This window comes from Poromitra crassiceps, assembly GCF_964638095.1.
Source record: "Poromitra crassiceps genome assembly, chromosome: 10".
Taxonomy (NCBI): Eukaryota; Metazoa; Chordata; class Actinopteri; order Beryciformes; family Melamphaidae; genus Poromitra; species Poromitra crassiceps.
In genome coordinates this window covers 31,708,771-31,724,437 of record NC_139631.1, presented here as the reverse complement: position 1 = coordinate 31,724,437, position 15,667 = coordinate 31,708,771, and the positions used below count along the sequence as shown (strand labels likewise).

The following is a 15,667-nucleotide window of genomic DNA, read 5'->3' as shown; positions in this document are numbered from 1 at the left end:
GTGTCACCATGATGAATTTTCCATTAATATTTTATCAATGCCTGTTCTATGAAGAAATGATCTTTGTCATCAAATTAGGCAAAAGTTACTTTGTTGTTCATACAGTTTGTTATAATTATAACGTTGCACTGTACATAAAAACAAGGGAGGGAAGGGATCAATTGAAGTTAACAAATTCCTACAAGATACCCACACCGTGTAGAATGAAAATGTTTTATGGAAGCAAACTGTTTTCAAATAACAGTTATGGCATTGCTTTAACTGTGGGAAGAGAGCATGAGATAGAGATAGTGATGCATTGCTGTTCAGTTGGCGAAATGTCAAATTCACACTTAATAATAAACTTTATTTGTATAGCACCTTTCATACATAATGCAGCTCAAAGTGATTTACATGCAAAACATTAAAACAAGCAAAAAAACACTACATAAAAAATACATTACAACAGTATAAATAATTATTAAATACGGATCAATTAATTAAAAGCAACAATAAAAAATAATTAGTTAAATTAAGGACAATTATGTGTTTTTGTGTCCAAGGTGTTGCCGTTAATACAACTAGTCAGCCTCTTAGCTCATCCATATATAAATTAAAGAGAGCTGGGGTGGGGAGTGGGGAGTACCCCCCTGCCAAACTCCATTACCAACGCCAAAGGGGGTGGAGACTATTGCCCCATTACATTTCAATTGAAATGCAGGATATATAAGATACAGTCATACAAACATAATTTTAAAATGATATTCTCTCATTTGTTTAATTTTGAGACAATGATTCGCATTTTATAGTTAATTTAGAACGGAATTGTTATGACAATCAATCAATCAATGGTCTCACAATATGTTTCAACTGATGGACAATGATATTGAAATATTGTCTAGCCCAATATTAAGTGAACTCTGCTGTGTGGAGTATCATGTCTCTTCAGGGATTGAGGATAACCAAAACATTTCCCAGACTGAGCATTGAATGGTTTATGTCCTGTGTGGACTATCATGTGTACCTTCAGGGTTCGGTTATGAGCAAAACTGTTCCCACAGACTGATAATTTAAACAGTTGATCTCCTGTGTGCACTCTCATGTGTTCCTTCAGTTTTCCTTTATAACTAAAACATTTACCACAGACTGAACATTTGAACCGTTCCTTTCATGTGTGGACTATCATGTTGTTTCAAGGTGTATTTACGAGCAAGACTGTTACTACAGACAGCATGAAAATGGTAAATCATCTGTGTGGACTATCATGTGTACCTTCAGGGTTTGGCTCCGAGCAAAACTGTTACCACAGACTAAGCATTTAAATGGTTTATCTACTGTGTGGACTATCATGTGTTTGTTCAGGGTTTTTTTATAAGCAAAACATTTCCCACAGACTGAGCATTTAAATGGTTTATCTCCTGTGTGGACTATCATGTGTGTATTCAGCATTCCTTTATAGCCAAAACATTTCCCACAGACTGAACATTTAAACACTTTATCTCCTGTGTGGACTATCCTGTGTTTGTTCAGGTTTTGTTTATAACCAAAACATTTCCCACAGACTGAGCATTTAAATCGTCCCTTTCCTGTGTGTGTTGTTTCAAGTTTCCTTTCCAACCAAAACTGTTGCCACAGACTGAGCATTTAAATGGCTTCTCTCCTGTGCGTCTTCAAGTAATCATTCTGACTAAAACTTTTACCACAGACTGAGCAATTAAATGGCTTCTCTCTTGTGTGGACTCTTGTGTCTGTTCAAGTGACTGTTATCAACAAATCTTTTACCACAAACTGAACAACTAAAGTATTTATTCCCAACAATTTCACTGTTTTTCTGTGAGTCTAAAACTGACTGAGGTTGACTAGTTTCTGGCCAAAAATCACTGTCTTCAGTCTCAGAAGAGTCTGAAGTTTTGCCAGCACTGGCTGGTTCTGATGCTCCATGGTCCTCTCCATCAGCGTCTGTTTTCATCTGTTCAGTTGAGCTGCTGGCTAGAGGCTCTGCCTCAGTTTGGCTTTGATGAAGCTGTGAGGACTGAGATTCCTCTTCCCCATCTTCACTCTTCACAGAAACAGGAGTGAATTGGAACTTGGTGATATCAGCCTCCTCCTCCGGCCCTGGAAGCTGCCCTCCGGCCTGACTGATCCAGAGTCCCTCCTGTTCATCTTTAAATATGTGGAGTCTCTGTGTCCTTCTGAAGCTGCTTTGCCTCCTGACTGGTCCAGAGTTCACCCTGTTCCTCTTTAATGTGTGGGGTCTGTGTGTCCTCCAGAAGCTGCCCTCCCTCCTGACTGATCCAGAGTCCCTCCTGTTCATCTTTAATATGTGGGTTATCTGTGTCCTTCTGAAGCTGCCCTCCCTCCCTCCTGATCCAGAGTTCACCCTGTTCCTCTTTAATGTGTGGGGTCTCTGTGTCCTCCTGAAGTGGCTCTCCCTCCTGACTGATCCAGAGTTCCTCCTGTTCCTCTTTAATGTGTGGGTTCTCTGTGTCTGCTCTTTGTAACCACACTTCAGGATTTAAAACAGTGTCCAGCAGCTTTAATTGTTGCTCGTTTTTTTTGGAACGAGAAGATTCTAGCCTGATATCAGACTGAATGGTTAACTCGTTACACTCCATTTCCTTCTTCAGAAGCAGTCGGTCAACTCAGTGGAGTGGGAAGATCCGAAGGTCTAGACTCAGGCAAAGAAGCTTCCTCCTCGTACTCTGCTATCTTCTTTCAAACAGCCCAAATATCTCTTCAACAGCCGCAGTTAGTCGCTAGTTCACCAACCCTGTCGGGTTTTGAACATTAGAGATTTCCATACAGTTTTACTGACAACAGTTGCATTATAAACGTTAGCTCAATAGCTTCACAGCTAACCCATTCATCTGAGTCCATAAGAGAGCTTCTACTTCCTCCTCTCAGTGCTAAACGGAGCCTCGTCTCCACTTTATATATTCGTGATAATACCATACATACATACAAAGTCTTCTGTTGGTCAATTACAGTTGTAAACTATACTAACGAAAGAGGGATCGCTAAGGTAGCTGACCCATGGATGGGACCACCGCTCACGAATATTCTGATCCGGCCGCCATCTTGTCCGAGGTCAAAGTGCGTCCGGCGTGGTGTTCCGGTCGCGCGTGCGCATGTGTGCGCGCCAAATATCAGCTCCCACCAACCCACCAACACGGAACAGCTGTGAGTAAACAGCATTAAATCCGCTCAAAACGACTATTTACTGTAAGTATTTTCGCTATATTTCTGATGTGTGATGTTTTGTTTAGATGTTATCAAAATCTAGTAGATTTTGTTAGGCTTTACTTTAGACCTTCTTTCAACTGGGACAATTCACTCACAGTCACATTTTACCCCGCTAGCCGAGCGCTGAGCGAGAAGCGCCCGGCTAGCGGGGTAAACAGTCACCCCTGGATAAAGAACATTTTTAGAGAGGCAGACCTGGCATATATTTTTCACAACATGCTTTGCTGTAACGGTAATATGGTGAAACAAGAGAGGAATGGGCAAACGACATAGGTCTAAACCTAAGCTTATGTTCAGATGAAGCAGCGTTTTGGTCCTGAGCCCTATGTCACTTCCTTTCTAACCAGAAACCAGAGTTCTTTATGTGCTCAGCTGAGAATTGGTATTCTGCCTCTTGCCATGGTTGTAGGGCGGTTCACAGCTATACCAGAACAGAACAGGATATGCAATGTCTGTGACCTAAAGGATGTTGCAAATTAGTTTAATTTCATGTTTTATTGTACGGATTTCCTTATTTGATGAAATGCAAAAGAGCTCTTCTGGGCAGAAGTTGGAGTGGTTGTTTAAGACTGAGGTATTTAAGACTGTTAACTTTATTTCTAAGGCCTGGAATAGAAGGCAAGCACAGCTCTTTAAGTAGGTTCAGGCTGTGGTTTTCATGCTGTAGAACTTCACTGTATGTATTTTGGGTGTTTTTGTTGGTTTTATGTTTGATCATTGTTTGTTTAAATGATGAACAGTAAAAGTGTCCTGTAAGCCCACATGGGCTGGGCTTCATTGGAAGCATGACACTTAAATAAAGAAAATCAATCAATCAAATCTAGTAAGACGAACATCGGACATTCAGCTCAGGAGGACGCCATGATATGTGACGGCCTCGTGTCTGTATGAAGAGGACTGGAAACTCAGTCGGGCCTGCTTATCGGCCAGGTTTAATATGAGCGAAGAGCTATTTAGAATTGTTATGAGTTGCCTTCAATTCGGCATAACTTAATATACAGGCGTATATAGGCACATTGGAGGCAGCACTTATTTCAATAAAATCTCAACTTTGCATCTAGGATAATTTGGGACCACGCACACGTTTTTCCTAGACTAGCCCGGGCTGTCAGACAGAACATCTTCATACTGGTCAATTCTAAAGATGAACCCAGCAGAGCAGATGCAGCTGGGAGCTGGCAGAACTTAAACCAAGGCACACAAGAAATCTGGTGTGGTGTGATAAAAATATAGGGACAAGAAAAGGGACGTCTGGACTAGGGGTCTCATATGACGATAACCGTGAGATTAAAAAAAATACAGTCTTCACAATATACAATATTTACCTATCTACAGTAATTACCTTTCGTTCCTCATTTAATATAACTCATCTCTGTCTGGTTTGTCTTCAGCTTCACTGAGAGAGAAAATGGCTTCCAGATCAGAGGAGTATCTCTCCTGTCCTGTCTGCCATGACATCTTTAAAGATCCAGTCATCCTGTCGTGTAGCCACAGCTTCTGTAAAGCCTGTCTGCAGAGATGGTGGAGAAGTCAACAAATACATGCCTGTCCAGTGTGTAGGACTACATCTTCACAGAGTAAACCACCTTGTAACTTGGTGTTGAAGAACATGTGTGAGGCTTTCTTACTGGAGAGAGATCAGAGAGCTTCAGCAGGATCTGAGCTTCTCTGCAGTCTGCACTCTGAGAAACTCAAGCTCTTCTGTCTGGACCATCAGCAGCCAGTGTGTATCATCTGTCGAGATTCAGAAACACACATGGACCACAGATTCAGACCCATCGAGGAAGCTGCACGGCATCACAAGAAGGAACTTCAGGAGTCACTGAAGCCCTTACAGGAGAAACTGGAGTACTTCCATGAAGTTAAACAAAACTGTGATCAAGTAGCAGAACACATTAAGGTCCAGGCCCGACGCATAGAGAGGCAGATTAATGAGGAGTTTAAGAAGCTTCACCAATTTCTACAAGAGGAAAAGGAGGCCAGGATCGCTGCACTGAGGGAGGAAGAGGAGCAGAAGAGTCAGATGATGAAGGAGGACATTGAGGGTCTGAGCAGAGAGATGGCAGCTCTTTCAGACACAATCAGAGCTGTAGACGTTGAAGACGCTGTCTGGTTCCTGCAGAACTATAAGGCTAGAGTGCAAAGAGTCGAGCACACCCTTCTGGAGGATCCACAGCTGCCGGTCTCAGGAGCTCTGATGGATGAGGCCAAACACCTGGGCAACCTGAGGTTCACAGTCTGGGACAAGATGAAGGAGATGGTCTCCTACACGCCTGTGATTCTGGACCACAACACTGCTGATCCATACCTCACCCTGTCTGAAGATCTGACCAGTGTGATATTTGGAAATCAGCATCTACTTCCTAACAATCCAGAGAGGTTTTCTGACTCCTGCTCTGTCCTCGGCTCTGAGGGCTTCAACTCAGGAACTCACAGCTGGGTTGTTGAGGTTGGAGACAGTGAAACCTGGGAGGTAGGTGTGGCACCAGAATCTGTTGAGAGAAAGGGAGATCGTATAGAGTCACTGTCTGGAGTATGGGTAATAAGGTTATTTGATGGTGAATACAAAGCAGTCTCGCTATCACCAGATTATACTGATCTCTCACTAGAGAAGCAGCCCCAGAAGGTCAGAGTGCATCTTGACTGGAACAGAGGAAGGCTGTCATTCTCTGATCCTGATACTAACACACACATACACACCTTCACACACACTTTCACTGACAGGCTGTTTCCATACATTTATACTTCGGATGAATGTTCTCTGAATATTTTACCTGTGAAGGTCTCTGTAACAGTGGGCCAGCACAGTTAGGGACATGTCCACCAACTAACATGTTGAGGGCTTGAAAGCGCTGGTGCTGAGCTGAAATAGGGAACTTTGTTCTTCTTATTTTGCTTTACCTCAAAGTAGGCGAGCTCTACTTGTTAAAGTTATTTTCTCGATTTAGACTGCAGGTAAAAGTTCACCCTGTGTTCTTTGGTTCTTCATCTGAAGTGTTAAACATTTATTTTATCAGACTTTATTCCAGATTCTTAGTTGCTCTACACCAATGGTTCCCAACTTTTGTTTTCCCCCAGACTGGTGGTTACAGGCTGCCAGCAGTACAAGGAGCAACAATCGATAAGTTATCTTTGGTAATCACAAAATAATCAAATAAAAGAATAGAAATTAAATTATCTATGTTTGAAGTTAGTTAGGTGTTTGGTTAATAAACTTTTTTCGGTTGCGGTTTTGCTATCTTATCCAAAAAGTGACAAGATGACCCAATGGCTGGTTCTGCCGAGGGTTCCGTCATACAGAAGTGGGCGTGGTTTCATCTAAATTGGGTTGGAAAAACAATAGAGGTCTCCTGCTCAGGGTGGTGAGGGGCTGCTGTGTATCCCAGGCAGCATGCACTGGGCAGGGAGACCCCCTGCCAGGACTGTCCAGTGCTGTTCTACACATTTGTGTTGTTTTACACTAGTGACAGCAAACTACTACATTCTGGCTATTCAACTGGTTTCCTCATTTGAAATGGATGACTGAATTCATACAGTATTGTATAATCAAACACCTTAAAGACATTGGTTAAGTGTATTTATTTAGTATGTGTTGTGCAAACATTGTTGATTTTTTTCTATTTTGGATAAATTCATTCAGTTACATGATTCGTCCATTCTCCCCACATTTTGATTATTTTTGGATTGGAATATATCTGCATTTGTGTGAACTGATCCCAGAAAAATAAACATTTTGTGTCACCATGATGAATTTTCCATTAATATTTTATCAATGCCGGTTCTATGAAGAAATGATCTTTGTCATCAAATTAGGCAAAAGTTACTTTGTTGTTCATACAGTTTGTTCTAATTATAACGTTGCACTGTACATAAAAACAAGGGAGGGAAGGGATCAATTGAAGTTAACAAATTCCTACAAGATACCCACACCCTGTAGAATGAAAATGTTTTATGGAAGCAAACTGTTTTCAACTAACAGTTATGGCATTGCTTTAACTGTGGGAAGAGAGCATGAGATAGAGATAGTGATGCATTGCTGTTCAGTTGGCGAAATGTCAAATTCACACTTAATAATAAACTTTATTTGTATAGCACCTTTCATACATAATGCAGCTCAAAGTGCTTTACATGCAAAACATTAAAACAAGCAAAAAAACACTACATAAAAAATACATTACAACAGTATAAAATAATTATTAAATACGGATCAATTAAAAGCAACAATAAAAAATAATTAGTTAAATTAAGGACAATTATGTGTTTTTGTGTCCAAGGTGTTGCCGATCATACAACTAGTCAGCCTCTTAGCTCATCCATATATAAATTAAAGAGAGCTGGGGTGGGGAGTGGGGAGTACCCCCCTGCCAAGCTCCATTACCAATGCCAAAGGGGGTGGAGACTATTGCCCCATTACATTTCAATTGAAATGCAGGATAAGATACATTCATACAAACATAATTTTAAAATGATATTCTCTCATTTGTTTAATCTAATTTTGAGACAATGATTCACATTTTATAATTAATTTAGAACGGAATTGTTATGACAATCAATCAATGGTCTCACAATATGTTTCAACTGATGGACAATGATATTGAAATATTGTCTATCCCAATATTAAGTGAACTCTGCTGTGTGGAGTATCATGTCTCTTCAGGGATTGAGGATAACCAAAACATTTCCCAGACTGAGCATTGAATGGTTTATGTCCTGTGTGGACTATCATGTGTACCTTCAGGGTTCGGTTATGAGCAAAACTGTTCCCACAGACTGATAATTTAAACAGTTGATCTCCTGTGTGCACTCTCATGTGTTCCTTCAGTTTTCCTTTATAACTAAAACATTTACCACAGACTGAACATTTGAACCGTTCCTTTCCTGTGTGGACTATCGTGTTGTTTCAAGGTGTATTTACGAGCAAAACTGTTACTACAGACTGAGCATGAAAATGGTAAATCATCTGTGTGGACTATCATGTGTACCTTCAGGGTTTGGCTCCGAGCAAAACTGTTACCACAGACTAAGCATTTAAATGGTTTATCTCCTGTGTGGACTATCATGTGTTTGTTCAGGGTTTTTTTATAAGCAAAACATTTCCCACAGACTGAGCATTTAAACACTTTATCTCCCGTGTGGACTATCATGTGTTTGTTCAGGTTTTGTTTATAACCAAAACATTTCCCACAGAATGAGCATTTAAATCGTCCCTTTCCTGTGTGGACTATCATGTGTTGTTTCAAGTTTCCTTTCCAACCAAAACTGTTGCGACAGACTGAGCATTTAAATGGCTTCTCTCCTGTGCGGACTCGTGCCTCTTCAAGTAATCATTCTGACTAAAACTTTTACCACAGACTGAGCAATTAAATGGCTTCTCTCTTGTGTGGACTCTTGTGTCTGTTCAAGTGACTGTTATCAACAAATCTTTTACCACAAACTGAACAACTAAAGTATTTATTCCCAACAATTTCACTGTTTTTCTGTGAGTCTAAACCTGACTGAGGTTCACTAGTTTCTGTCCAAAAATCACTGTCTTCAGTCTCAGAAGAGTCTGAAGTTTTGCCAGCACTGGCTGGTTCTGATGCTCCATGGTCCTCTCCATCAGCGTCTGTTTTCATCTGTTCAGTTGAGCTGCTGGCTAGAGGCTCTGCCTCTCTCTTCTCCTCAGTTTGGCTTTGATGAAGCTGAGATTCCTCTTCCCCATCTTCACTCTTCACAGAAACAGGAGTGAATTGGAACTTGGTGATATCAGCCTCCTCCTCCGGCCCTGGAAGCTGCCCTCCCTCCTGACTGATCCAGAGTCCCTCCTGTTCATCTTTAATATGTGGAGTCTCTGTGTCCTTCTGAAGCTGCTTTGCCTCCTGACTGGTCCAGAGTTCACCCTGTTCCTCTTTAATGTGTGGGGTCTCTGTGTCCTCCAGAAGCTGCCCTCCCTCCTGACTGATCCAGAGTCCCTCCTGTTCCTCTTTAATGTGTGGGGTCTCTGTGTCCTCCAGAAGCTGCTCTCCCTCCTGACTGACCCAGAGTCCCTCCTGTTCATCTTTAATATGTGGGTTCTCTGTGTCCTTCTGAAGCTGCTCTCCCTCCTGACTGATCCAGAGTTCACCCTGTTCCTCTTTAATGTGTGGGGTCTCTGTGTCCTCCTGAAGCTGCTCTCCCTCCTGACTGATCCAGAGTTCCTCCTGTTCCTCTTTAATGTGTGTGGGGTCTCTGTGTCTGCTCTTTGTAACCACACATCAGGATTTAAAACAGTGTCCAGCAGCTTTCGTTGTTGCTTGTTCTTTTTGGAACGAGAAGATTCTGATATACGCTCTGTCAGCCAGTGTGTTTCCAGCCATGTTAAAGAGATGGGAGACCGGTTTGCGGAACAACATTTCTCCTCCATCAGGGAACCGACACTCAGCCCTTAATGCAGAGACAGAGAAACAGCTGCTCATCCCGCTGAGCTGTTCCTCAGTGTGGGTGTTAGCATCTGATTTCTCCAAGTTTTCATACTGTTCGTGTCAATAAACTCAATTAAGAGGCATATTTTAGCTGGCATTGCGCTTTTTTGTAGGCTATTATATTTTATTTCATATATGTACATTGTCAATTTAATGCTTTATTTTACAAAGTAGTTTGAACTACTTTTTCTGCGTAGCTTGTAGTTTCCTAAACTACATTTCTCCCAGGGTAGCTTTGCTGTAGTTTCAACTACTTCAATGGTGAAGTAGTTGGTAGCTTCCTAAGCTATGCTTTCAAAGTAGCTTCCCCAAACGCTGGTAGTTAATGGGTACTGAATCATTACTTATTTATTACCTGACCATTAGTTACTTTTTTTGTGTACCCTATTGTAAAGTGGTGCATCATACTCAGTAGTTTATGAGTACTGAATCATTACTTAATTATTACCTGTCCATTTGTTAGTGAAAGTGAAAGATCATATCATTAACAAATAAACACTCACTCCAGGTGAGATCTGAAATTGTAAGTCTGGTTCTCTACCATTTGACCTAAGCAGCATGTTAGTTCATAAAGCCATACTATGCATCTGTAGAGCTGGAGACTTAAGTATTATGTTCTATCCACATACTACTTTCTGTTCAAGTACTTATCGTTTTGAAGATATATTCCACCCAAATACTACCTTCTCTCCAAATACTTATAGTTTTAAAGGTATATTCCATCCAAATACTACTTCATGTCCAAGTACTTAGGTATGTTTCAGCCAAATACTACTTCTGTCTAAGTACTTGTGTTTTAAAGCACAGAATATACCTTCAAAACTATAAGTACTTGGACAGATAGTAGTATTTGGGTGGAATATACCTTCAAAACTATAATACTTGGTCTCCGGCTCTACAGATCCATAGTATGGCTCTACCGACTGAGCTGTGTTAACAGGCTGGTTAGCTCAGTTGGTAGCAGGGGCGGACTGGGAAAATAATTCAGGCTGGGCATTAGATACCAAGCAGGCCAGGCCGATACGGGCTGATGTGTGTGCCGGCATCCGAAGGGCGCCGGCGAAAAATTTGGGCCGTTTGAAGCCCAATTTGGGCCGTTTGAAGCCAGATTTTGGCCGTTTGAAGCCCAATTTGGGTCGTTTGAAGCATGATTTGGGCCGTTTGAAGCCCAATTTGGGCCGTTTGAAGCCAGATTTGGGCCGTTTGAAACCCAATTTGGGCCGTTTGAAGCCCAATTTGGGCCGAGTCCAATTTTACAATGAGATGCACCCACTTTAACCCTGAATAAAGTAATAAAACCACTAGTAAACCAGTAGGCGGCGCCTGGCCTGCTGTTCAGTGAGTGGCCTGACTGCGGGCACCAATTTTTTTTTTTTTTTTTTTGGCAGGCCAGGCCACCGGGCATTTGCCCGACGTGCCCGATTATGCAGTCCGTGCCTGGTTGGTAGAGAACCGGACTCACACCCTGTGGGCCTGAGGGTTCAAATCTCACCTCGAACAAGTCGTGTAAGTATTATGATGTTTCACTTTATATTAGAGTACACAAAAAGAGTAACTAATGGACAGGTAATGAGTAAGTACTCATAAACTACTCAGTAATTAATAGGCTGGTTACATCAGTTGGAGAACCAGACTAACATTCTTGCGCCTGAAAGTTCGAATCTCACCTGGAACAAGTCTTGAATTTATTTGTTAGGTATAAGTACATGAAGTTTCACTTTATATTAGGGTACACAAAAAGAGTAACTAATGGAAAGGTAATAGTTTAGTAATGATACAGTAGGCTACTCATAAACTACTGAGTATGATGCATCACTTTACAAGAGGGTACACAAAAAGAGTAACTAATGGACAGGTGATTCAGTACTCATGAACTACTCCGTATGATGCATCACTTTACAATAGGGTACACAAAAAGAGTAACTAATGGACAGGTGATTCAGTACTCATGAACTACTCCGTATGATGCATCACTTTACAATAGGGTACACAAAAAGAGTAACTGATGGACAGGTAATAATTAGGCGAACTAATGATTAAATAATAATAATAATACATATGACTTATATAGCGCTTTTGTAATTACTCAAAGACGCTTAAGTACTATAGTCACAAACTGACCATTAACCAATGAGTAATTACTCTACTAAGGAACAGACAACTAATCATTAACTAATGATTAACTACTATACTCACAGTGACTTTAAATAATCATTAATTCATGATTAACTACTGTACTCAGAACTGACTTTGACTAATAATTAATTAATGATTAACTAATGATTAAAATCCATTAGCTATTCATTAACTAAAAGTTAGTTTCTCATTAGTTTACTAGTAACTACTATATTATTTGTGTACCTTATTGTAAAGTGTTACCGATGGACTGTCAACCCACTGATTATAGGCTGAAGAGTTTTTTGATAGATTAAAGGGGCGGTGCTTGACTATAGTGCAGATCAATGTCATGACTTGAAAGCGGGCTGATCATTATCTCCACTAATACTGTCCAATGAAGCAGGAATGATCTCAAACTGGTCTGGGGATGAGCGGAGCTTCACAGCACCACACTGGCTGTGGCGCAGTTGTTGGCGCCAATACGATGGCGGCAGGTGAACATCTTGCGGAGCTCGGCGCGGAAGCGGTCATGCAGCCAGGCATAGAGAAAGGGGTTACAGCAGGACGAGCTCATGGCGCACAGGTGACAGAGCAGCTGAATGAGCAGAAAGTAGTGCTTATTAATCAGATCAATGTCAATGTCGCGCAGAACGTTGAACACGCTGATGGGCATCCAGCAGAAACCGAAGGCCGCCACCACCAGGCTCACCAGGCGGAAGGTCTTGCGCTTGCGCACGCGCTGGGCCTCCGCTTGGCTCTGGGTGCGATGGCCAGGCACGACACAGTTCCTTAGCTTGACGGAGATGCACAGGTACGAGATGCAGAGAGCCGACAGAGGCAGGACGTAGGTGATGAAGAGGGTGCTATACGCGTAGGCCAGATGCTCCTTCTCCTGGCCCATCCAGAACTCCTCGCAGATGGTGAAGCCCTCGCTCTTGAACTCCACATGGTAGGTGTGGGCCACAGCCGGCGCCACCAGACCGCAGGACAGCAGCCATATCCCAGACAGGAGATAGGTGCACGCCAAGACTGAGATGCGCTTTTTCAGAGGATGCACCGTGGCGTAATATCTGAAGAGAAGGGGAGGAGAGGATAGCCTGAATTTACAAGTTAGGTTGTATTGTACAGTATTACATTTAGATTAGATTGGTTAGGGTTATTTCATTGTCCGCTTTCTCTCACAAATACAGATGGTGTGGACAAAACAAGAGAAACCCCACATGGAAAAAGGTATTTAACTTTGAAGTAACACCATCATTACAAACGCAGGTCATTAAAATGAAGGTCAATTACTGTAACAGCTTTAAAACAGGTCTGATAGTTACCATTTATATGTGACCTTTCCAAAAAAGCAGAATAGTTGGTGCTCATATGTTTTATTCTTTTGGCAAAGGGAACAGTCAAAAAGATCATGACACCACGCTAAGCCCAAACAAAGAGGAACCGTGTTGGCAGCTGGAAGCTCACAGGGATAGAAACACAGGGATAGACATACAGATGAGATACCTGCTAAATACAAACTGAAGGCCTCACACAAATAATCACAGAATTCAATGAACACCTCTGACACAGCCTCAACAAAAACTAGATGTAGCGAGCTTCCATTCGGAAACCCAGGGTCAGGAACCCTTGTCGTCACCCCTTTCTCCTTATTTTTCAACCAGGTAGATGGGTAGGGGTTAGGCAATGGTCCCCCTGGTGGGTGGTTGGGGTTAGGCAATGGTGGTTTCAACTTGGTTGGGGTTAGGGTAAATTGGCCAATAGAACATGCTGCAGCAGGCCTCCCTTCATTTTTAGCCCCCCTTCATTTCCATTTTCTGTGTAGGGGATCTGTATTTTGATTTTAAAAAGTGAGACATACGGTTAGGTGCAGAGACATTTATCTTATATTCAATTCAGTTTAACACATCCGTAGTTTGTGCTTTATTACTGTAGCTGCCCATTTAATTGAAAGACAAAAGGACATGAGTGCTGGCTTTCCATCCTGCAAAAGACAAAACACAAACTGAAACAGTAAACTACATGATGATAGGATGGATTGTTAGCATTTGGAAACTTATTGAAACAGAATATGTAAATCAAAGCTCTCTTTTCAGGCCTACATGCAGATGTTGCCATTTTGTCAGGGTTGAGACTTTTGCCTATTGGTCTTTGTTTAGGTTTTGTATTTCTTTGTGTATCGCGGTTCATTGTCTAATTCTTGTAGTTCTATGTGTGCCATGTTCTCGGTTTGCCCCAGCTCTGAGTTGTAATAATCACCTCCCCATGTGTATCTGAAGTTTTGTGTCCCCAGTCAGTCTTGGTGGTTCATTGTTCCTGTTACGTGTGTCTGTTCTCTGTGAAGACTGAAGAGCTCTTGCCTTTGTCTTCCCCTTGTCTGTAAAATACACTCTCAAGTTCTAACATCCTGTCTCCTGCATTTGGGTCCTCCGAGTCCCCACACCACCACTCTGACACATTTTCCCTTGCCACTGCAATTTTGTGCAATTTTCCTTTCAATTGTGAGCAAGATTCACTATTCTATTATCATTGTGTGGGATGTTAATTGGTACATTAGTTATATAGAATAGCTGCATAAGGGCGACTACATATTTTTCTTTCATTGAGTGCCTCCAGCTGGGGACATTGAAAGCATTCTATTTCCATAACCCCTTTTGGAACTGTGTCATTTAATTTAGTAACTAGTTACTGTAACTTAACTACTTTTTTCAGTAACTAGTAATCTAACTAATTACTTTTTCAAATTCAGTAACTCAGTTACAATTACTAAAATAGTAACTGGGCTAGTTACTAGTTACTTTAGGACATGAAAATAACGGACAACTTCAGAGGATTACCCAGTTTCTGATCCTCAGACCTAGTCCGGGGAAAGAGCTGCAGCCAGAGCCCCAGAGGCTAATGACCTTGATAGGCTATAAGCCTATCAAGTAAGCCTATCAAGTAAGTAACTGGTAACTTTAAAGTAAATAAATTACCTTTTGAGAGAAGTAACTAGTAACTGTAACTAATTACCAATTTTCAGTAACTTTCCCAACACTGCCCTCCACACTGGTAACTCTGTTACAGTTAAATGACACAGTTCCAAAAGGGGCTATCTATTCCATTACTCATTTGATCACTTAGCCTACGCTACAGGGATATTTCAGTGGATAAACGTGATGCCAAATGCATATAAGATCCTTGAAAAAGCCACTCCGGTTATACCGGTAGTCTACCTACAGTACAGTCACCAGGCCATGACTTACCTGTCTACACCAATGGCAGTGAGAGTGAAGACAGACACGTAGACTGTCACTGGCTGGATGAGATACACCAGGTAGCACATGAAGCGGCCAAAGACCCAACCTCGGGGATTGAAGGCGTACGCCAGCGTGAATGGGACACAGGTAGCACACATCAGCATGTCAGAGAAGGCCAGGTTGCCGAGGAAGAAGTTGGTGACGTTGTGCATCTTGCGGGAGCGGCAGATGACGTAGAGGAGCAGGTAGTTGCCGAAGACGCCCACCAGGACCACCAGGGTGTAGCAGGGGATGATGAGCAGCTTGAAGGACTGGAGCAGCTCCACTCCCACAAACTGGGAGCTGCGCTTGGAGGAGCCGTTCTGCAGCGCCACCTCAAAGACCTGGCCGGTGCCGTTCCCTTCCCCATAGCCTATAGTACAACACGAGGGGGTGAGCTCTGGAGCCCAGCTGCTGCCCGGGGCCTCCATCCCACAAGGCTGATGTCAACCTACAAGGTGACAGAACAGAAATCATGATCATTACACTGTTATACTGTGTGTGTGTGTGTGTGTGTGTGTGTGTGTGTGTGTGTGTGTGTGTGTGTGTGTGTGTGTGTGTGTGTGTGTGTGTGTGTGTGTGTGTGTGTGTGTGTGTGAGAATGCTACA

The 15,667-nt window shown here is 42.1% G+C and overlaps 2 protein-coding genes across 3 annotated transcripts; one reads left to right on the top strand and one right to left on the bottom strand.

Moving 5' to 3' along the window:
* Positions 1 to 3,184: 3,184 nt before the first annotated feature.
* Positions 3,185 to 9,048, top strand: LOC310783935 (E3 ubiquitin-protein ligase TRIM35-like). Of its 2 annotated transcripts, XM_083644869.1 has the most exons (3): positions 3,185 to 3,201; positions 4,614 to 5,695; positions 8,939 to 9,048. In XM_083644869.1, exons 2-3 carry the CDS (start codon positions 4,631 to 4,633, stop codon positions 8,948 to 8,950), a joined length of 1,077 nt encoding a protein of 358 aa, XP_083500995.1. In that variant the 5' UTR covers positions 3,185 to 3,201; positions 4,614 to 4,630; the 3' UTR covers positions 8,951 to 9,048. The 2 variants fall into 2 exon arrangements, with proteins under 2 accessions (XP_083500995.1, XP_083500994.1); XM_083644868.1 differs by lacking the exon at positions 8,939 to 9,048 and having other exon boundaries at positions 4,614 to 6,852.
* Positions 9,049 to 12,219: 3,171 nt separating this feature from the next.
* Positions 12,220 to 15,489, bottom strand: prlhr2a (prolactin releasing hormone receptor 2a; the record flags this gene model as incomplete). Its single annotated transcript, XM_083643859.1, has 2 exons — positions 12,220 to 12,850; positions 15,026 to 15,489. The coding sequence occupies 2 exons, from the start codon at positions 15,487 to 15,489 to the stop codon at positions 12,220 to 12,222; spliced, it is 1,095 nt and encodes a 364-aa protein (XP_083499985.1).
* Positions 15,490 to 15,667: the final 178 nt, after the last annotated feature.

Coding starts and splice junctions, on each gene's coding strand:
- LOC310783935 (XM_083644868.1), top strand. CDS start 4,631: ATGGCTTCCAGATCAGAGGAGTATCTCTCCTGTCCTGTCTGCCATGAC.